At 36.7% G+C, this 24,339-nt stretch overlaps 1 protein-coding gene across 1 annotated transcript in view; it reads right to left on the reverse strand.

Annotated features, from left to right (window-relative positions):
* Positions 1-567: 567 nt before the first annotated feature.
* Positions 568-24,339, reverse strand: part of TUSC3 (tumor suppressor candidate 3) — a 130,582-nt gene continuing 106,810 nt past the window's right edge. Inside the window, exons 9-12 of the mRNA XM_006097427.3 lie at positions 15,608-15,671; positions 7,888-7,962; positions 5,513-5,603; positions 568-879 (exon numbers count right to left, since the gene is read on the reverse strand). Of these exons, the coding sequence (XP_006097489.1) occupies positions 864-879; positions 5,513-5,603; positions 7,888-7,962; positions 15,608-15,671 (246 nt within the window). The 3' untranslated portion in view covers positions 568-863. The remainder of the gene's footprint in view (positions 880-5,512; positions 5,604-7,887; positions 7,963-15,607; positions 15,672-24,339) is intronic.

Below are 24,339 nucleotides of genomic sequence, written 5' to 3' on the forward strand. Positions count from 1 at the left end.
TCCATAACATATGAGAAGGTGCTGTATAAACAATCAGAAACAGGATATGCAAACATAATATTTGGTTTTCAAAACAGCTTCCCTGAGTCACTCACTCATATCAGGGTAATTCAGGGAATGAGGTTTTGATGGCAACGCGGGGGAAATAAGGGTGAGTTCTGTGGTTCTAAGTCTGGATTCCTAGATGACACCTCTGAAGTTGGAGAGGAACGAATTCTTAGTTCGGGTGCTGCTTCCATTGCCGATGCCTTTGAGGCATGTTGCTTTAGTCACGTTTGCTTTAGATTTATAAATGGAAAGAACCTATCTTTCCCAGGTTAGGCATCCAAGTTGTAGGTACTAGTCACCCAGCTCCCTGTCCTGCACACCTTCCTCTAGTTAGGACTAATTAGAACAAAACACTATATAACCATATCCTTTAACTTGAAACTGCAATAAATATAATTTTTCAGAACATGACATTTTCATGCATATATCTTATCTCTGTACAGCCCTAGGAATTCATTAACACACACTTCTTAGTTTTCCCTTAGCAACGCTGTGGTTTTCCTTACTAATAAGCGAACATTTAAGCATGAATTGACACATTGTCATTTATTTCAGTCCTGGAGCACACACGGAATATGATGATATGCTTGAAAAACACGTCAGTGTTTACTTTGTTCTTTCCAGTGCTAATATTAAATTTAACCACACATTTCTATAAATTAAATTCACTGGGAAACCTCACATTTATAAAATTACACAAGAATAAGCTACATTATCACAATCAACATGGAAATGTACTGAAGAATTCAAAGTAGAGTGTCAGGATCACTTCATCTTCATGGTAAACTTTCACTTTATGGAAATCCCACTTGGCTTCATTTAATTAAAAAGCTGAAAAAGAAAAATTATGATGAGTGGAAGTAAGAAAAACACAATAGCTGTTTATCCCATTCTAAATTAGTACATATTAAACATAACAAAAAATGTCATCATTACATTAATTCATCTCATTTTAATAGTTATATGAGGGTAATTGTGCTGAATTAGTTCCTGTAATGGGGTCAGGCTGGGATTCAATGCAGGTCAGTGGTGGGCGAAGATGCTGATAAGAACTTAAACTTGTGTGGTGAAGTTTGGGTAAAACACACTATTTCTGTGGGCCACTCTCATTGTTGGCTAGACCAATAGTTAATCACTTAAACTGGTAATACAGGGGAAATAAAGGAATGGACTGAAATAAACATTTAAAGTGGGTAATTTCAATGTCCTAAATATTTTTATCATTCAGTTTACAATTCATTTACTTACATAATATAAACAATTGATTATTTTTATGAAATGTATAACTTCATTATATTGAACCAGAAAGAATGTATAATAAAAGCATCATCAGACTCTAATGAAACAGTACAATTAACTCTAAGTCCCAATGTTAGTAAAGAGAGGTTCTTAGATCCAACCTCTCTTTTGTATATTAACTAATATACAAAATTATATATTGAACTTGAGCTGAGATCTTCTGGTTCTAAATATTATTTCCTATGAGTCTTAAAAACAGGAAGCAACGTGATAGAATTAGGAGGATGATTCATGTTATTTTCCTACTTGAGACTTGATATGTCATAAATATTTTTACAGAAATATTTTGAAGAAAACTTCACCGTGAGTGAAAACGGCAGTGGAAAATATTGAGAAAGTAACTACCCATAAGTGAACACTATCATGTATTGCTATTAGCATTTTGCTCTTATTAGTAAATAGGACAAACCCTTAAGTTAATCTTTACTTAATATCCAAAATAAATTCAGTGCTACCACTGCAATAAAATTTCTTTTTTTGAATTATGGCTCATATGGTAATTAGATCAAATTCTTAAGATTGATGTTTCGCTGGTAGTTTCAAGAGACTCAGGAGTCCAATTAAATTCATCAAAAGGTTCAGGGAAAATCTGTACTCCACTCAACTCAATCATGCAAACAAGTTACTTAATCTTCACTATAAAGAAAAATCCTGGTTAGAAAAAGGTAGATTAGATATAAATGAGTTTAAAATATTTGCATCAGAATTAATTATGATAATAATTAGCTTCAAACATTTATTGAGTAATTAATAATATGTGCCACTGAGTAATTAATAAATAATGGCAATGTGTCATTGCTCTTACATGCATTCTCTCATGCAATCCTTACACTAAGCAAAAGAAATATGTAAAATTTTTACATTTACAAACGAGAAACCAAGGTTTAAGTTAAGTAACTTGTCAAAGGACACAGCTAGTAAAAGCAGATCAGGGATTTAAATCAGGAAGTTTAAAAACTTAAAAGACAATCTGGGAGAACTGAGTGATGGTATGAAACATTATTACTGTAGGAAAAAAACCCTGAAGACTAAAAATGTGGGGAAGATTTATGAACATAGGATAAATTTACAGTAGACTTTTATCCTCTTCAGCATATAGACTGACAAAAAAAATAGCAGTATGAAGTACTGAGAAAATATGAATGGTATAAATGTTTAAGGTTTTGTGAGGTTTAAGAGAAAATAAAAATGAAGTAAAAAGATCACTCTATATAGAAGAAACTAAAGATTGTAGATTTAACAGAATCCAAAATTGTGAGGAAAGTGAAAAATTAGTTTACAAATAATGACGGTCGTGGTTCTGTGAATTCGGTATTTCTTGGCACAGGAGATGCCAGGGCTTGGAGAAGCGGCTGCAGTGCCAGGATCTGCCTCCACTTCCCCAGCTTCTCTGCTAGGCTCTGATTCTGTTTCTCGGCAGCTCCTCCTTAGGGTTTTCATCTGATTCAGGTCCACTCCTGGGCATGACTTCCATCTCCGACTTCTCACAGGAGATGTCATTTCCATGTCCAGCCCCAGGAGGCCCGCTGAGGGCAGGCCTGTCCCTTGTTTAACCTGGTGGGGCCTTGACAAGGGAGTGGGACTGGTCACATAGTCAGGAGGCTCAATGCCACACTCATGTAGACATCACATTAGCAAGCACGGGCTGCGGGTCAGAAATGCTCACTGTGTACCTAGGGGGAGGCCTGGAATATGTATTTGAAAACTTCCTGAGGATTTATATGTCCTCTCCTGGTGAAGATCTAGAAGACTGGAGAGAATTCTGTTAAATGACACCTACCCGTGGGAAAAAGTACCGACTTGAAAAAAATTCTTCACCGCCTAACAAAATCAGTGCCGTCAAATGTAATACTATGCAATGAAACTAGTAAAAACTTAATTTTCTCTATTTTCCCTACACATTACTCTGCTACGTCAGAGAACCGTGTAGATGGGGCATAAGTAGGTACCTGGTACACAAGGAAAGCTAGAATTTGCTCCTCACCTTCCCCATTTCCTGACTGTCAACTAAATAGGGTTTAAAGACTCTCCTAACACCACCTCTTTCTGTCTTTTACCTTTAATAAAAAGAGACGCCTTTTCTTTGGCATATTTTAAGTGCTGCAGATTGAAATGAGTTAATTTTTTTCAGTGTTTTTGGCATCTTAGATAAAAAACACTTAAAGGGAATACAAATACTCATTTACAAACTAAGACTCAAATCATACAGAGCCATGATTCTCAATCCTAGGGTAGGGGAAAGAGAAAAATGTAGCTTTCTCTTTCTTAGACATACTTAACTTTAGATTTGATTAGCCTGATCACTTCACATTTTCAAAACCAAAATTGGCTGGCTAAATAATGTTAAGAACAAAATGAAGAAACTGGAGACTTTACTTGCCCTTTTTATTACTCTAGTTGCCCTGGGAGCTAATGTGTCTGATAACTCATTCACACTGCAGTCAGGATTTAAGGCAGATGATCCCACAGCTCAGACATGTTACATTTCTCCACTCCTTGAGTACATTTATCTTTACTGTGTGGGAAGAAGAGAGCTGAATCGAGCCTCTGCCAGGTGGGGTTGAAGAGGCTTACTCCTCCACTAAAGCACCACAGGCAGATCTCCCCGTTACGGGGTTAGTTTTGTCCCCCAGGTAAAGCCGTGTACTGTTGCCATCATCCGCATAAACCATCTTAAGATAACTGCACAGTTCACTGTGGAAGAGATGTAAGGTCTGAAGAGATTTTACTTTCTATCAATGTATCACTAGTTGCACTAACTCAGCAGTTTTAACTGCAAAAGGAAATATAGGCTCTTTACTCCGTAATTAAGAGAAGGATGGATTAAGCTATTAGAAGGACTCTGTAGAGAAAGTAAAACATTTATTCTCTAAAAGAAGCTGAAGAAGGAATATGCTCAAGAAGTAAATTTGTGCCTAGTTCATGAAATGACCAAGTATAATCTTGCTCACCAATTGTATTAGGTTCTAGTAAAAGTCTAAAGTTTGGTTATAATGAGGTGATATGAGAATTAATTTTCAACAACTTCCTACCTCCAATCATGACAATATGTTGGTGGAAATTGTTTGAGATATTCATTATGACAACTCTAGTCACCAGAGATTATTTTATCATTTAATTTTCCTTTTAAGTTGGCTTTTCTTATTTGAAAAAGCTAAAACTTTGCAGAATTCAAAAGATGATGCAAAGTTTAGTAAAAACTTAACAGTAGATTATATGAGAAAAAAACTGAAAATGCAGTCAAAGCCATGGTAGATAGATAATCTAAAAGAAAAAGAAATTTTGATGAATTCAACAAAGGTTAAAACCCATTTTGTTATATGGATATGCACGTGTGTGTGTGTGCGCATATATATATATATATATATATATATATATATATATGTAGTAATTACTAAATGAATCACTGCAGCCCATCCCAGATAACATACTTGTAAGAAGCAAATGCTATGACCTGCAGGGATCAGGCCCCAGCTTGCAGCCCCAGCTTGTGCCCCCCAGCCCCATAGCCCCACCTGGCACTCCGCCTTGGCCTGGCACCGCCCCTCACCTGCTCCACCATCCGCCTGTGGGACCATTGGTCAGGGCCAGGCCACCCCCCCACTGCTGGTTGCCGTCTGCAGGGTGATCAGTGGGGCGATCAGGCCCCGCTCACACCCAGCATGGCCTGGTGCCGCCTGCTCACCTGCTCACCTGCTCCACTATCCTGCCGTGGTCCTGCTCTCATTGGGGCCCATCAGGGCCAGCAGCGCCTTCACTGCTGCCCACTGCCAGTGCCACATTGCCGACACTCACCATGTTCTGTGCCACCCTCTGGTGGTCAGCGCATGTCATAGCGAGCGGTCGAACTCTCGGTTGAATGACCGCCCAAGGGGACAATCTGCATATTAGGCTTTTATTATATAGGAGATATATATATATATATATATATATATATAATAAATTATACTCTGATTGGGAGCAGGGACCATGTCTTCTATCTCCTTTGTATAATCTATGCTGAACACATACATAGCAGGTGCTCACACTTGCTTAACTGAGTTTAAAATCTCTGGGAAAATGAGCTAGTTATTTACATCAACCCTTGAATATAAATTAACCATTGAAATTCTGTTTATTCTATTAGTTAAGAATGAAAACAGTCACGTTAGTATAATGATATTACCTGTAAGGATAGCCGTGGTACTTGGAACGAAATATCGAAAGAAGGAAGCTGAAGAAGAAGACCACCAGGCCCAATCCCACCAGGCAAATGACTAGAGAGACAGAAAATACCATTAATGTCTAGACACATGCAACCCAAGTGTCTACACTTAAAAATGCATTCAGTAATTACAGTGTACTTATATTAATAATTCATGGCACATACAGATACAACAAATCAGATAATCCAAAATACAATGGATTCACTATTTTACACATTCTTCCCAATGAGCGGGTATGTTTTGGGTATGAAAATAACCAAAGTGACTGATTTAAGTCTTCTGATAGTTTTCCTCTCTTACAGAGTTCCTACAAGTACTAAAATGCCCCAGGGGATAAAAACAAAAAAAATATGTGATAAACCACAGATGAAACTATCCCTGTATTATGAAGCATTAGCTCTATTAGCAGAGACATCTGCATTATTGGAATGCTAAATATAATTTTATTCTCAGGGCCATGCAGTATTTATGAAAATAATTTTAGATTATTGCATCAGTAAAAGCCTGTTACTTACAAATAATTCATTATGATGTATAGAAAGCTAAGAATAAAAGCTTGGAGAGTAAAAGGGAGTATATATGGTATAGTATTCTCAAAATAATGGCCTAGAAATCTGTTAGTCAGTTCTCATTCAACTTTGTAGGAATATCATTCTCTCTAATTTGAGTACAAATTAAGTCATAAGCGCTTAATAGCATTCAATTGTAGTCTCTGTGACATTTCATTTCAGACAAGGCCATATAGGTGAACTTCAAAGGAAGAAAAAAAAGGTACTCAATATCACAAAATGAAAAACACTTTAAAAAATATTGTAGAATATCCAAGTATGCTGGACACCAGGCACTAGATAGAGCATGTAACAACATAGCTTACAACAGCCTTACTAAACCCAGACTTAACTGCATGATGTTTTACTTTATATCTTCCTACATTTAGTACTTTTATCAAACACTTCTTTTCCTTTTTATTTTTTATTTTAAAAAGCTTTTCAGAAGCTGAATAAAACTTTTCACTCCCTTTGTCACTCTTAGTAGCCTCATTTGGTTATTATGCTCAGTGGGAAATGAGGCTCAAAATATATGAACACATAAAAATATTTACTTGATTTCTTGCAGTGGAATAAAATAATGCAACCAAATATTTGTATATGGATAAGGGAAAGGAATTAAATGGTTGGTGAGGAGTTAGTAATTACTAAATGAATCACTGTAGCCCATCCCAGATAACATACTTGTAAGAAGCAAATGCTATGACACAGAAACACTCTGACCTGGTCAATGATAATCACAGTTGTTGTATTATATCAATTCTACCAGAATAAGGAAATAATTTAAAACTATAATCTCTCTCTCTCTCTCTCTCTCTCTCTCACACACACACACACACACACACACACACACAAATAATTTGGCAGTGGGGGTTGGAGAAATATATATAATCGACCAAGAGAAAAGTTGGAAGTAATGATTTCATAGACATTGTGATTAAAATATTAATACACACTTATTACTATTATTTAACCTGATATGATAGGACATATGGTAATATATCATCACATAAGAATTTGCCTCATGTTATTTATCAATCCAAAGAGCATCACATTGTTTATTCAAAAGATATATCATGAAGTGATATATCTGAACAATGCTTAGCTAAACAAAGTAACATGTTTATTTCTTCTATATTTCCTCAAATTGGTGTGTAGAGAACATCATGGGAAAAGATAAACTAAACTGTATATTTCACCCAATACATTTCAACACTTATGATACCTAAGTGTTCAGAAATCACTATGATGTACTAACAATCATATTATCTAGCTATTATCCCATAAAGAAAATAAGTCTTTTATTTTAAATAAATTATTCATCTTTAAACTTCTTAATAAAATGTTAGCCTTTTTCAGGCACCTGTGCTCCTCATACATAAATTCTGGGTTTTAAAAAGGGCTCAGAAATGCACACCTGATTCCCATGGCATAGAGGACCTACCATTTGACAATACACCTCTCAGGCTCCCCCCAGCATCCCCACCTCTCCCTGCAGGATGCATGGTACTCCAGGACTAGATCCTCCATGGAGCTGGGCAGAGCACCCCTGACGAGGGTGGAGAGAATTTCTTTCTCTGCAGTTCCACAGAAAGTTACCCAAACCCATTCGGAAGGGATATATTTTTAATTATTTGTGTACATCTAAGAATAGAAGAGTAAAAAACATTGCAACGTTCCTCAACCAGAACATTTCTTTATGTTTACAAAGAACTTTTATATTCCTCATTTGATTTAAATGAATCTTAAGTCTAAAACAAAATTACAAAAAAAAAACAGAGAATTACTTCGTCTTTTTCCAACATCTCCTTTGGATGTTGCCGCTTCATTTAGAAGAACCATCCCCATGGTGATAGCAGCATCTATAGTAATTGTCAAGGAAACAGTAGCAATGGATGCAAATAAAACATATTTTTTTGGATCTGAACACAATGTTTTCGGTAGTGGAATACTTAAATTACAAATGCACACAGAGGTAAATACAATTTATTCTATGCAGATAAAATAAAATTATCATTCTTTGTGTATTTAAATCTACCTTGATCTTTAAAAAAATATTAATTTCAGAGAAGAAGGGAGAGGGAGAGATAGAAACATCAATGGGAGGGAATCATTGATTGGCTGCCCCTGCATGCCCCCTATTGGGGATCGAGCCTGCATTTACCCTTGACTGGAATCGAACCCGGGACCCTTCAGTCTGTAGGCTGACACTCTACCCACTGAGCCAAACCAGCTAGGGCTAACTTGATTTTTAAAATATATAACCTAAAACCTTGTGAGATTTTGCAAGTAATTGAAATGCTCTTAAATTCCAGGACCTTCACAGCACGTATGCTTTATGTGGACTCTCAAAACCAATAATGACATTTCACATTATACATAGATAATATAGAATCACAATGATACATTACATTGGCAGTCATAGAAGATTAAAATATATTCAGCATAAAACCGACCAAGTTTGGTCAGAAGTCTAAAGTAACAAGAGAAAAAGCCGCTATCAGCCCTGTGCAATAGCATCACTCTCTCACCCTCACCCCGGCCTCCCCACCCAATACATGTATACACATCACATACTACCATTAAACTTTTAGGGGTCCATTATACACAGTTTGAAAACCAACGAAATTTAGATAATTACTAAATTCCTTGGGTTTCAATCATGTAGTGATGGCCTGAAAGAATCGTGTAAGAGAATGACTGTTTCATGCTACCAGTATGATAAATCTGTGGATTTTAAGGGTTCATTATTCTTAAGGTGTTTTGGACAGTCTACTGATGTAAATTCCCTTGAGTCCATAGTCATAGGGCATTGCTAGTAATGAGAGAAAAAATTAAAAGCTTGTATCATTCAACTTGTTCCTATGTGGGTAATTTCTACTGCTTAGTGCTTTGGAGCAGACGGATATGACTATGTAAGTCCTTATTAAGGAGTCAAGTTAGGATTCTCCTTTCATCTTTCTCTGGAAACATCCTTTTTATTCATGTATAAATTTTAATCTACACATATGATTATACATAGTTACTATCACACATATTTGCAAATATATGAAATGTTTTAAAATGACCTAATGTAGGTATTATAAATAAAATACTCATTTTATGATTTCATCTGCTAAGTAGTTGCTGAAATTTCATTAATAAAATCATGGGGGAAGTGGCATGATTTCTATTCCTGGGGAAAATATGATTTACAAAATTAAATGGATCAAAGACTTAACCATAGATCTGATACTATAAAACTGCTAGAAGAAAACACAGGGAAGAAGCAACTGTATGCAGGCAACTGGGCTGAACACCATACAGGGATTCCTCTCATTAAGCCCCTTAACAATGCTGTGAGGTGGGTACTGTTTTAATTCTTGTTTGTACATTGTGATAACGCAACTTACAGAGAGGTCTAATAACTAGAACAAGGTGTTAATAGTGCTGGAGCCAGAATTCAAGGCAGCTATCTGAGCACAAAGCCCATTTGCTCTTTTCTTTTTTTTTTTTTTACAGGTTTGAATGTTTTTATGTTAGCACAAATTTAGTTTAAAACACACACACACACACAAATATATTACTCACAGATTCAGGAAGCTTAGCAAGCCCAAAGTAAGATAAATTCAAAGAAGCCCCATCTAGGCACACCACAGCCAAAGATAAAGATTTAATATTGATAATATTGAAAGCAGCAGAAAAATAAAAAGTATTACATATAGAGAAAGTGTTATGTTTTGGCCAACTTCTCATCCAAATCAATGGAAACAACAACACAAAAGAAATTATATATTTAAAGTGCTAAAAAAATTGTGAACCCAGAATTCAACGTCTAATATATTCTTCCAAATGAGGGTGAAATAAAGCCATTTTAATATAAACAAAAGCTGAGAGAATATCTCAGCTACAACAATGCTTAAGAAGGTTTTTATGTCTGAGGAAATTATACCAGATAGGACCACAGATCTATAGAAAAAAATGAAAAGCATCAAGGTAAATTTAAAATATATAATTTTTCTCTCGCCTCTTAGTATTTTTTAAAGGTAGCTATTTAAAGCGAAAACAACATTGCATTGTTGAATTTATAACTTATCTATATACTAGAGGCCCAGTGCACGATTTAGTGCACAGGTGGGGTCCCTCGGCCTGGCCGGCCAGGAGGGATGTGATGGGGGATGGGGGACCATGGGAGGTTGGCTGTGGGACTGCACTGACCATCGGGAGGCAGCTCCTGCATCGAGAATCTGCGCCCTGGTGGTCAGTGCGCGTCATAGTGGCTGGTTGTTCGGTCGACTGGTTGAACGTTTGCTTAGGGTTTTATGACCTGACAACCAGCCAGTAGCTATGATGTGCACGGACCACCAGGGGGGCAGACGCTTGATGCAGAAGCTGCCTTCTGGTGGTCAGTGTGCTCCCACAGCCAAATCCCATGGCCGGCCAACCTTCCATGGTCCCTCCCCCTGGCCAGCCCCAATTGCTGGGAAGGCTGAGGGACCCCATCCATGCATGAATCCATGCACCGGGCCTCTAGTATTATATATTACATTTATTGATTTTCATATGTTGAGCCATGCTTGCATCCCAGGGACAAATCTTACTTGGTGGATGGTGTACAATCCTATGTATGTGTTCTTGAATTTGGTTTGCTAATATTTTGTTGAGAACTTTTGCATCTATATCCATCAGGGATACTGGCCTACTAGTATAATTTTCTTGTGGTACCCTATATGGCTTTGGTAGCAGGGTAATGCTGGCTTCCTAGAATGAGTTTGGAAGTGTTCCTTACTCCTCAGTTTTAGAAGAATTTAAGAAAGATTGGTGTTAATTCTTCTTTAAAAGTTTGGTAGAATTCTCCAGTGAAGTTATCTGGTCCTGGAAATCTGTGTTGGGAGATTTTTTATTACAGATTCGGTATCTTTACTCATTATTGGTCTGTTCAGATTTTTCTATCTCTTCCTGATTTGGTCTTGGTAAGGTGTGTGTTTCTAGCAATGTATCCACTTCTAGGTTATATGGCATATAATTGTTCCTAGATTGTCTTCTAATCCTCCTTATATCTGCAGTATCAGTTGATCTTCTAGGGTTTTTTTTGTTAGTCTAGCTAAAGGTTTGGCAATTTTATCTTCTCAAAGAACTTGTTCTTAGTTTCCTTGATCTTTTTTTAATTGTTTTCCTGGTTTATATTTTATTTATTCCTGCTCTGATCTCTATGAATCCCTTCTGAAAGGAAAGTTCATACTCATAAATGCGTATGTAAGAAAATGCAAAACTTCGTAAACCTTTGTACATATAACCCTAAAATTGGAATTTTAAAGCAAAGAGGTGCCTAGATACAGGCTGTGTATAACCCCCAAGTAAAATATCTTATTAGAAAGAAATAGGGTCAGGAAATAAGTATCATCTCATCCTCAGAATGTTTCCTGCAAAAGTACTGAGAAATGAGCTGTGAACCTACTTTAAACTTGATGGTTAAAATTAAGATATAAGAATTAAACTAAAATGGTTTTAAACTCACCAACCCTCCCTCTTTTATTTAAAAATATTTTTAAATGTAAGATCTTTGATTATTGAGAATTAATTGGGCTTAAGTTCCATAGTATCCAAGGAAACAAAAGTTTTGGATTAAGAAAAAGAGTCTACATAATACTTGTCATTTGAGAAAAATAATTCACATTTGTAACGAACATTTGTACACGAAGGATTAATTTTTAAACAGAGGAAGAAGCTAGATGTTCATCTGTCAGAGTTGATATGTAGAGCTTCCTTCATTGGGTGGGAGGTTGAATAATTAAGGAAACCCCCTAGATATTGGGGAGATTCTATGTCTAACTCTGGGATAACAGATGCTTTTCTGCCTTTAAAATTATGGCTGGAGCCATTTTGGCACAACATTAAAAGAGTATATGAGATGTAAGTATATAGTGGATAAGCTATAATGTTTCTGAGACTTGTTCTATTGTTCTGAGATAGTTAATGCACACACACACACACACACACACACACACACACGGTCTAGTTCATGTATTATTTTGCACATTTGTATTAACATTGTAGCAATATATACTAGTACTTCAACTACTTGCAGACTCCACAGTTTCTTTGCTGAGCCTGCCAATCATCATCTTATTGCTTAAAAAGTCAAAACACTGACATCCCACATACACTAGAAGCTGCTATTTGTGTAAATTATATATAATAACCAAAGGCACTGGGCATCCTACTGAACTAATAACAAATGCATTTGTATTGCATTATAATTCATTCTCAATTGCACATGATGTTAGGTTCACTGTTGCTCCAGGAAGAGAGTCACGATTGCCAATTTAAAGATGAATGAGAACAGAAGTTGAAAAATATATGAGCACATTACAGAAGACTTAAAGGGATCTAAATCTAAAATTATCTTCAACTTGCATCCATCATTAATTTTCTCCTATAATGTTTTTTTCTTCGATATAACACATTAAAATAAACATTTTTCTCTATCACAGATTGAAAATAAATGCAGAATCAAACTTTCATGATAAATGAAAAACAAATGTTTTCTCAAATGAAAAGCAAATGTGATCTTTATAAGAATATATATATCGCTAGTATAGCCTTTGCCTTTTATATTAGCACTTTTACTTCCAACTGATATTTATCTATGCCATCTTCTTTAGATCTCAGAACTTAAAGGACATGGGGAATCATGGGACAGGTCAGAGTTTGTATAGTTGGCAGTAAAGCCAATACAATACCTCGTGTGTCCTGTACCCACTGGCACACATAGACTGTAGCTTGGTGAATGCAGATAAGGTTCAGGTTTCTTAGCAAGGCATGTGTACATTGTCATTACCCAGCCAAATCTCACTTCCTCTCCGTCAGGGAAACTTGTTTGGCTACTGTAGCAAAATGAACCCAACAGTCGGTTGAACTACCTGGCCTCACTTACTCTCGGACAGGGAAACTTCTTTGGCTACTGTAGCAAAATGGACCCAACAGTCGGTTGAACTACCTGGGAATCCAGGTGCTCTCTGCTTTCTTGCTGCGTCCGAGCACTGGTTTTAGCACTGGCCACACAGCAGGATAATTCTTTTCCTATCTGTCTACTTTCTTGTAAATAGCAAATATCTTATTTGCATCAGGTACTGAAACATAACTGAATGAAAAGTAAATGAAAGAAAGATAAATTTTTACTGGGAAAACATAAAGGATTATATAAATTCTTCTTGGTTCACATATCTGTATTAAAATGCCATAATATTTCTTAAACTTTCTAGATAGTTTTCTCTCGTAGACTACTTAGGATTGTTCCTTTTTCTTCCCTAAATAAGAAACAGAGAAAATAAAACACTACTAATAGGTAGAAAAACATTTGTAGTAAATATAAGTGTATAACCTATGACAACAAACAACTCCATCTGTTCTTCCTTAGGTTTTTTCCAACAAACTTTTGAATACAGCCATTGCATCTAATCACCTGGCTTACTAAATTAAGAGGAGAAAAACAAAAGGCAGAAATGGTCTCTACAGATAAACAAAAAGTAACCATCTGGAATTTACTTTTTTTTCCCATAAGGGAAAAAATACACACATAAATTGCAAGAGAAAAATATATAGTGTTAAAAAATTAGCAGACTGCCAAATAAAAGTAAAATCACAAATTATTACATAATGGCTTCTTAACCTTTACTGATAATTTTAGTGAGTCTACCATTTTAAAAGAAATTTTCTTTTCATAAATATCTATGAAATAAAACAACAAGAAATAAAGCAATAAATAATTACTAGTAACAGAAAGAGAACAGGGACTTCTAGTTTTTTTAGGTATTCCTGTTAGAACTCTATATGGAAGACTTCACACTGCTTATGAAATTTCTTTGCATCCTAAATCTCAGCTTCATGTCAATGAGCCATGAAATGGAACCTTGGAGAATTTCTGCCATATAATGGAACTTTCATTTCTTTTGTGAGGTACTCCTGATGTGTTTAATAGACTAGCTGCTTTGAATAAAGTATGCTGCTAAAATGCTACATCAAGGATTGAAATAGGTTAGAAAAAAATGTGTATAAATCAGAGCTAAAAAGTGACCTGCAACAAGTATTTTTTCTTACTATTATACTTGAACACAAATGTATTTTGCTTCATAAATATACAGTTAAGAGATAAAGTAAGAGTAAATATGGCCTTACCCACATTTTTAGATATGGAGATGTTCCTATAACAGTGATGGCAAACCTTTTGAGCTCGGCGTGTCAGCATTTTGAAAAACCCTTACTTAACTCTGGTGCCGTGTCACATATAGAAATTTTTTGATATTTGCAACCATAGTAAAACAAAGACTTATATTTTTTGATATTTATTTTATATATTTAAATGCCATTTAACAAAGAAAAATCAACCAAAAAAATGAGTTCGCGTGTCACCTCTGACACACGTGTCATAGGTTCACCATCACTGTCCTATAAATATGTTTGCAAATATTTCCTTTTCTCACTAAAAATCCTTCTGATATGCAGAAAGGATTAATATCTTACCATATTAAAGTCGGAACACAGAAACCTGTAGTTACTGATGAAAATCACAAAATTTGAGAATGTTTACTAGAATGTAGGTTATTTCCAAGTCCAATCTAAGAGGCAAAGTACAACACACACAAAAATACTCATCTTAGTCATTTCTTAAATTTGAAGCCATAAAAGATAGGGGTAATTAAATAAATGCAAGCAAGAAACGGGCTACAGATATGCACAATTCCATGTATGCGCCAAGTATGTGTGGTCACGTATGGGAGGAATGAAAGGAGAACTGGTACGAGGAAGAAGAGGGTCAGTGCTGCCCAGTGAGCTTTAGGAAGACACTGGAATATAAAATGGAGTCATAATCTCTCTCCTCCAGCTTCATTTCCAAAGTCAAAACGTCACACGACTCACACAAACCTCAGTGTTCCCCCCAAATACAGTTGTTTGCCTAAAAAGTAACTCCCCACTCAGAGAATATTCAGTTTGTCTTAAATACTTGAACTTCCTTCCTTCCTATCCTGATATCTTCTAGTTGACCCCAAACTGGGCATAATTACCTGATTCAAAACAATGGGTCTGGTATGTTCCAAAAAGAGGTTTCTAACTGTCCTACGTCTCCCTCTTCTGACTGATCATAATATTTAAGGAGACCAGTACTAAAATCATGTTTGTCATCTTGCTTTTTACATTATAGGATGCTTCCCCCCCTGCCCCCACCATTAAGATCCTATGGGAAAAACCATACAAGTTTCACAAATAACCTTTAGCCAGAGATAACCGAGGCAGAGCAAAAGCTCTACTTTAACTTCATTACGCAGTAAAAAAGAGAGAATTAAGTCTGTTAATGATTCAGAATAAAAGCCAAAATAATAGGAAATAATTAGCATAGAAATCAGAAAAGTAGACATAGCCAATTTAAAATATAATGTCTTTTACAAGTCTTGGTATTTATGATCAGGAGAGAATTAATTTGACAGCACATGCTTTTTCTTTCTCAATCATCAGTCCTTTAAAGGATACTCAGCACCAGAATAATGTGGGACTCAGCCACGAACTGGGCCTGGCTGCTTCCATGAATGTAGCTCTAGAAAAACAAGACAAAGAAGCAAATATTACAATCTGAGGAATTAGGGATTTTTTTGTACACTGTAGTTTTATACCATGAAGATAATGGAAAAATCTATTAAATAAGCTCCATTTGGAGTTTTTTAAATGAAATAATTGCTTGTTAACTAGAAATAATAGATGTAAATGTTGGTGGCTGATATTACTGTAAACTGTAGGCAGCAACTTAATATCAATGTGAACTTATATCTTGTTCAAAGGTTTACCACAAACATACACACAATGTAATAGCAAAAGTTATAAATTAGAGCAAGTAAGTTTACCAAGTTTACTGAGTCCATTAAAATAAGTCAACAATAATCCATCAAATATTAAATCACTCTTTTCCACATTAGCAAAATAAGGTAGCTTTATATGTGCACTCATTTCATTAGAACATTTTAATTGATTTTTAAAATATAAATATTAAAACTGTTTTAGCTCACTAAGAAATGTACAGTTTTTCATACTTAGTAAGAACTGTATTAGTTGATATCCAGTAGATTACAGAAAATCTGAAAAAAATCATCTAAGATATTTTGCTTCTAAAAAATCTGACTTCTCCATTATTTCAGCTGTTAATCTCTCATGAAAATTAGTTGCTTGGCAGTTGTTTTAAATAAGAATACTTGTCTAGGTCTTCTGTTCATAAAAAATATTCGAGAAAGAAAACCTCTTACGGCATAAAATTAATAGCCTCAATTTTACATCACATTTGAAGAGTAATTATATCATTCGAGAAGAACCACTTTAGTCCTTTCAAAAATTTCCTTTGTTTTTATTTTGACAACACGTATGGGTGAAAGCATTATGCTTTACTGGAGACAGTATTTCTGGAAGCACGGAACAAAGTGTGGAATCTCAGAGGGAGGGCGGGGAAAAGTGGGTGGGTGGGCGGTAATCAACCAAAGACCATGTATGCATATATGCATAAGCCATGGACACAGACAATAGGGTGCTGAAGGCCTGGGGCGAGGGAGGGCAGGGGCGGCTGGAGAGGATCAATGGGGGACATAGGTAATACTTTCAACAATAAAGAATTATTTTACAAAAGAGAGAAAAAGAAAAAAGTGAATAAAGCAGGATATTTTAGGCTAAAAACAAAAAAGAGTTAGAAATTATTCCTTTTTGGCCTTAACCCTAAACACATCACAAAATGTGTCAGATATTCAATAGCCCCTCATTTATAAAATTAGGAACAAAATCAGATGATTCCTACTAGCTCTTTGAAGTATATAAAGTCTTTTTTTTTTTAATTCTGTCTTGGTATTTTCATGTAAAGGCTGTTCTTTATACTTTATATACTCTGATCTAAACTGTCTTTGCTTCCATCTAAAAATTCTCAATATTTCATAGTGCAACTGCCTCATCCAAAGGGATATTTAGATGTATAAGCACAGCTTCAAGCAAACTGGCTAAAAGATAGCCGTTCCTGGGCATTCACATTATAACTTCTGAGGAATCCTATCATATGTGTTTTCTTCTGACTCTATCCATTTAAATGTCCCTATATGGAGATAAGCATAGTTTTGAAAGTCAAACTAGCTAGTTAATCATTGAAGACTTTTAACATTAGTAATGAATGACAAAAATGAACCAAAACAAATACTAGCTATGTTTGACAGCAATTTATGTCTGGTTGGAAAATAAGACCCTCAATACTAAGGAACAAAGGTTTTATTCTAATTAATTGTAACAGCAAGAATAATAATAAGTAGAATTGTACCAAGTACTATTAATAGTAATACCTACCAGTTATCTAGCACTCATTTTATGTAAGACACTTAAAAGTTTTTCATGCACTATCTCATCTAATTCTACTAATCCTACAGGGTAGGCATTTTTATTATAGTCATGATATAGATAAGGTAACTGAGGTTTAAGAGAAACTTGCCCAGATTTTCATATCAAGTGTGTGTAAATGCTGGGATTTGAATGTAGGTCTCTGATTTCAGATTCTGAGCTCTTATTCATTATGCTACCTTGATATTTACTGGATGCTTCACATATGGTATCCCATTTTATCTTCATAACTAGAGGCCTAGTGCATGAATTCATGCACCAGTGGGGTCCCTCGGCCTGGCCTGTGGGATCGGGCTGAAACTGGCTCTCCGACATCCCCAGAAAGGTCCCAGATTGCAAGAGGGCGCAGGCCAGGCTGAGGGACCCCACTGGTGCATGATTGGGGTAAGGGAGGGACATGGGAGGTTGGCCAACTGGGGAAGGACTGTGGGAGGGCTCCAGGGCATGTCCAGCCCATCTTGCTCAGTCCCGATCAGCCAGACTCTGGCAGCAAGCTAACCTACTAGTTGGAGCGCCTGCCCCCTGGTTGTCATGTCATGGCGACTGGTCGACCAGTTGCCCCTTGGTGGTCAGTGCACTTTATAGAAAGCGGTTGAGCAGCCTTAGCATATCATTAGCCTATTATGCTTTGATTGGTTGAATGGCCGACCGGACACTTAGCATATTAGGCTTTTATTATATAGGATAAGCATATAAAATAAGTATCATCAAGTCATCTTCCAAATAAAGAAACTGGGATTTAGAAAAATTAACTTGCTTAAGATTGCATGACTAGTAATTGGTGGAATTTGGACTGAACATACCTTTTCCACCATAAATTAATGATATCAAAAGACAAGGCAATCAACTGAAACATTTTATAAAAGCTTTATCTGGCAATCACATAATTAAACAATGATCATTAAAGTCAACACTTGTATGACTTAAATATTTAAACATAACAACACTGGATATTATACCTAGATTTATATAATGACTAGAAGGTAGTTTGCCTATATTAGAATCACAAATTTAGAGAAGCAAGAACTTGAGATATTTTCTAGGTGAGTGATTTCAAAACTTTTCTTAGTAATAGAATCTTCTCTGGTCAAAGTCATCAATAGACTTCCACTTCCAATTCTATGGTCATATCTCATTCTGACTGGACTTGATCTGTTAAGTCCGCTGCATGAGGTCCTTCTCCTTTTTTGTACTACTTCCTCCCCTTGACTTCTAAGATGCCACTCTAGATTCTCCTACTTTCCTGGCTCCTCTCCCCCAGGCACTTTGGCTGTTCCCTTTCATCATCCTCACAATAAATTCTGGAGTAACTCAGAGATGCAGAGACTTAAGCCCTTTCTCTATATTCAGCCTTCCCAGGTGTTCTCCTCCAGCCTCATGACTTTACTGATCGTTTCTACAGCGATGATTCCTCCATTTCTACCCTCAGACCAGTCCTTCAGACTTGCATATGGCCTGATATATATTCAGCTCTGCTTGGTAATCTAATAGTCTTCATTAATAGACTCTACTTCGAAAGCTAAAATGGTCAAAACAAACTTTTGATATGTCCATCCCCCTTTCAATCCCAGAAATATCAACTTGCTTTTTCCAGTTATTTAGGGCCAAACTTTGAAATTGTTCTTGTCTGTTCTCTCCTCTCTCCCTTTACATATTTCCAATCGTTGAGAAAAAAATGTTAATTCTATGTTCAAAATCCATTCCAAATTCAGCCACCTGTTACACTCCCAGGGAGCACTGGCAGAGGAGCCCGCGGGTTAGACCAGCCTCACCATCTGGCCCGAGCAGTCATCTCTTCCCTACATCATTGCAATAGCCTCCTTTGTTCTTCCTGCCTCTACCCTATAGTCTAATTGTTAGATTAATCCTGATAGAACTAATCAGATTCTACTATTACTATCATTACCCTACCAGAACCCTTCAATTCTTTCTCAAATGTGTGAGAAAAATATATCATTAAATATATATATATATTTTTTGCTTCAAGACACAATACTAGAGAACTTACATATTTCTAACTAATTTAAAAATACAGCTAGGTTAAAAAAATTCACATTTTGTCCTTAAAAGCCTACTTCACTCTAACAAATCTACAACAATTGTGGCTTATTTCTTGTATACATGCGGCAGTACAGAGTAAAGACTTGCACAGACTCCTGAGTCCACTACCTGCTAGCTGTGTAATCATGAACAAGTTCCTTAGCATCAATGATCTCATCCTTAATAGGAATAGGAACATGTTCCTCAAAATATTATCCTAAAAATCAAGTAAGACGAAGTCATGTTAAGTAGTCAGCACAGTACCTGTTGTTTTTTTTTCTATAGTGAGTAATGAAAAATAACCAAGGATAAATCATTTTAAAGTCTATTCCAAACAAGCTATTTCTATTTTCTAAACATTAGACGAGGATGCTTAAATGCCATTCAGAAATTCATTTCATTTTAACTGGTGAATATAGTGTGTTAAACTGGTATTTTTTAAAGATTATACTCAGGAACCTGTACTAACATTTGGCTGTTGTCCATTTTCTTCAGTTATCAAAATCACATTAAGACCAGATACTCAAAAGACTTCAGGGTTTAATAAAGTAGAATTCATTTAATACATTTCTATCGGGCAATTATTATGTCTGATTTAGACAACGGAGATGCAGCATAACAAAAAACAGAAAACAAACAAAAAACTCAAAAATACTATATTCTAACAAGTATATACATCCAAACTGTGAGAACACATTTTGTCTATCAAAGTGAAACAAAGAGATTATTGGCACATACTAAAAGCCACGAGCAAATACAAGAATAAAAGGGCAATAAACATTCCAGAGGCCTTAAGTATTGACCTTAGGGAGCTACCTTTCATTCAGGGGCCACCTACTGCAATGGCTTAACCTAATTAAGATTTAACTGAGGTCTACAATTTTAAGCTGCTCTTAAAATTTTGTATTTAACTGATGCATGCAGTTTGAATATGTAAAGCAATGAAATCCCTTTACAGCTTGAGCATGATGTTTATATTCTTTCTCCCTCTGATTTTTACTAATTCAGGTAAGGAGGATATTGGTAAATTGGTAATTTAATCCTAAATACATACATATTTAACTTGCTTTTATAACCACAGTGCATTTGCTGATCAGATGACTTGTCAAGAAAAAAATTTGCATGTCCTTTGATATTAGATACATATCTATTTTTCCATGGAGACAAATGGCTTGACAAACCATTAATATAAATGTTCTTTACTTGTTGTGTACATTGAACACTTCATAGAGCATATGGATCAAAATCAAATAAAAGAATGATTAATAAATACTTTATCAGAAAGTTCATTACCACAACTTACTTAAAAGCCAATTTTATACAGAAGAAATATTAGATGACTTGAAGTTTGCAGAGCATAATATAAATAATATATATGAAAAATACACTTAATTTCAAGTGACCTCCTTGAAAATAAATTAGTATATTTTGTTTACTACAATGGTCCTAATACCTTTTACATAACAGAAAAGGAAATGGAAATTAACCAAAATGTAGCACATGTCAGAAGATTAAAGAAACCTCATTCCCTTTATTCCTCAATTCTTGGAAGGTAAAACCATTATGTTCTGCTTTTTTCAATATTAAGTGTGTGGGCAGTGAGTCATCAGTGAGGAGTCCTTTTATGCACTGAATGTTCTAAAATATGAATGGCCCGTGTTGCCCACCGGGCTGCTGTCTGGGAAGCGGTCGCCGTGATGAAGAGCACACTGAGCTTGAAAGGCAGGATCCTGGTTTCTAGCGCTGATGTTATGCATTCAATTTGAGAAACTAGTCGTTAATCTTGGTCCGTTCAATCATTGGAGCCTAAGTCTCTTAATGTGTGAAATAAAAACACTGAGATTGATTTTACCAAGAAAACAGGGTCGTATAGCAGTTACTAAAATGGATTTTAATCAAAATGTCTGAGTGGGTCTGCCTATTCTGGAACTGCCGCAAGTGTGACCTGGAACAAGATTACTCTAAGCCTCAAACTGTTCAACCGAATAACGGAATAAACTAAATGTGAAAAGTGACTTAGATAATACACGCAAAAAAAACTTCGTATCAGGCTGAAAACCCAAAAGTAGTCAATGTTATTATTATTAGTCACTTGACTCATAGATAAGCATAATGTCCTCTGGTTTATGACTATCGTTAACCAAGAATCTTCTATATGCCTGGGTTAAATTCTCCTGCCAGTGAATAATTGTTTTTAAACTTCTTATTCAAGTCCCTTACATACCAAGCTAATATTAACATTATCATCCATGGAGCAAAAGCAAGATATAAACAACCAACCCGTTTGATAAACCTTAATAAAGACTGTTGTAGTTAAAGGGGCTTTCAAGTAAAATCAAATAGTACCATAAGCAGAGTACAACATGTTGTTCAGTGAGAATATGAATATATATATATATATATATATATATATATATATATATATATATCAGGAAATAACTCTTTTGAAGACAATGATATATAGGATTCAAATTAGTTCTTATTTCTTCCTTATTCACTGACAAAATATATATTGGCATCTATTTGCTTTGGTATAAGTTTCTTAAATAAATAAAAAGTATGCTTAAGCCAATCCTAGAGAGATGTAAGTGATCTTGATCATTTTAAAAGCTGTAAAATATTTTAAAATTATTTCTGACACCAAGAAAATGGCAAACGAAAAAACAAGGATTAGATATTGTGGGTGTTACGTAAATGACAATTTGTCTTAGTCCAAGATCAAATCCACTGTCCAGGAAAGGATTCATTTGAATTGTGTTTTTAATAAAGACCCAATTGATTGGTTCCATCTTAAGCAGTATTAAAGCATCATACAGTGGGAAGATCCTACGATGCCTTTAAGTATTTCTATTAATTTTAACACTAAATAAGACAACATATCTCAACAGTTCAAATGAATCCTTTCCTGGGCAGTAGTATTCCCAGAAAGAAACTTAAAAGGAGAGAATAGAGACAATTTTATTTTAGTGTTCTGGGTACCTTAGTGCAGAAAGCAGACTCGAAACTAAAGTATCATTATTCCATCTTTTCCTCCCATTCCACCCAGTAAGCCCACTTCTAGGAATATAACCCAAGAAACCAGAAACACCAATCAGAAAGGGCTTATGCACCTCTATGTTCATAGCAGCACAATTTACCACAGTTAAGATTTGGAAACAGCCTAAGTGCCCACTAGCAGATGAGTGGATTAAAAAAATGTGGTACATCTACACAATGGAATACTATGCTGCTATAAAAAAAGGAACTCTTACCATTTGAACAGCATGGATGGACCTACAGAGCATTATGCTAAGTGAAATAAGGCAGTCAGAGAAAGATAAATATCACATGATCTCACTCATTTGTGGAATATAATGAACAACATATACTGATGAACAAAAATAGATTCAGAGACAAAGAAACACTGAATAGACCATCCAACCTCAGAGGGAAGGCAGGTGGGGTGGTGGTAAGAGATCAACCAAAGGACTTCTATGCATGCATATTAGCATTACCAATGGACACAGACCAGACACTGGGGCGGTGGGGGCTTGTCCTGGGGAGCGGGAGCGGGGGGGGGGGGATCAATTGGGGAAAAAGGAGACATATGTAATACTTTAGACAATAAAGAAACAAAACTAGAATAAACATATTTCAGAGCCAAGTGAAAGTGCTCCAAAGAATCAAAGCTGGATTAGATTTAAGCCAAAAACTAAAGTAGTATGGATTATAACTCCAAGTATAATATATGTGTGTGTGTGTGTGTGTATCTACACTAATAAAAGAGAAACATGGTAATTGGCGTACGACCGCTACCCTTCCCATTGGCTAATCAGCGTATCCTTATGCAAATTAACTGTCAGCCAAAATGGCGGCCGGCAGCCAGGCACTGAAGCGAGCAGGGAGGCTTGCTTCCTCCAGGAACTGCAGACTCCAACGTTCCCCGCCTCACTTGCCGGACTCTCAACTGCAACTCTAAGCAACTATTACTATGTTGCAAATAAGAAGCTAAACAAAACGGGCTTTCAGTCAGCCCCGGACCGCAACATTGTATCCATGTTTTCAGCAGCGAGGCCTCAGAGCTAAAGCTGGCCCAGAATAAAAAAAAAAAAAAGAAAGAAAACAAGGAGCTGTTGGAAGCTTTTAGTCAACTGCCAGCGGGAAAACAGCCCTCAGCCCCTCAGCCAGCCTGGCCAGGCACCCCAGTGGGGACCCCCACCCTGATCGAGGACACCCTTCAGGGCAAACCAGCCGGCCCCCACCCGTTCACCAGGCCTCTATCCTATATAGTAAAAGGGTAATATGCCTCCCGGCACCGGGATCAGCGTGCCAGGGGGCAGCGCCCAAACCCCCTGATCAGCCCTGCTCTGTGCCTGATAGGGGGGGAGCTCCCCAATCCCCCGATTGCCCTGCAGCTCTGTGTGTGACAGGGTGCGGCACCCCAACTCCCCCCCCCCACGGGCCCTGCTCTGTGTGTGACAGGGTAGAGCCATAACCTCCCCATTGGCCCTGCCCTAAGTGTGACAGGGTGCAGCGCCCCAACCCCCTGATCCGCCCTGCTCTGTGTGTGACAGGGGGAGGTGCCCCAACTCCCCTATCGGCCCTACTCTGTGAGTGACAGGGGGGAGCTCCTTAACCCCTGATGGCCCCTGCTCTGTGAGTGACAGGGGGCAGTGCCCCAACCCCCCTGATGGACCCTGCTCTGTTAGTGACAAGGGCAGCGCCCCAACCCCCTGATCGGCCCTGCTCTGGGAGTGACAGGAGCAGCGCCCAACCCCCTTGATTGGCCTGCTCTGTGAGTGACAGGGGGCAGCGCCCAACCCCTG

Source organism: Myotis lucifugus, unplaced genomic scaffold (assembly GCF_000147115.1).
Source record: "Myotis lucifugus unplaced genomic scaffold, Myoluc2.0 scaffold_201, whole genome shotgun sequence".
In the NCBI taxonomy this organism is placed as follows: Eukaryota; Metazoa; Chordata; class Mammalia; order Chiroptera; family Vespertilionidae; genus Myotis; species Myotis lucifugus.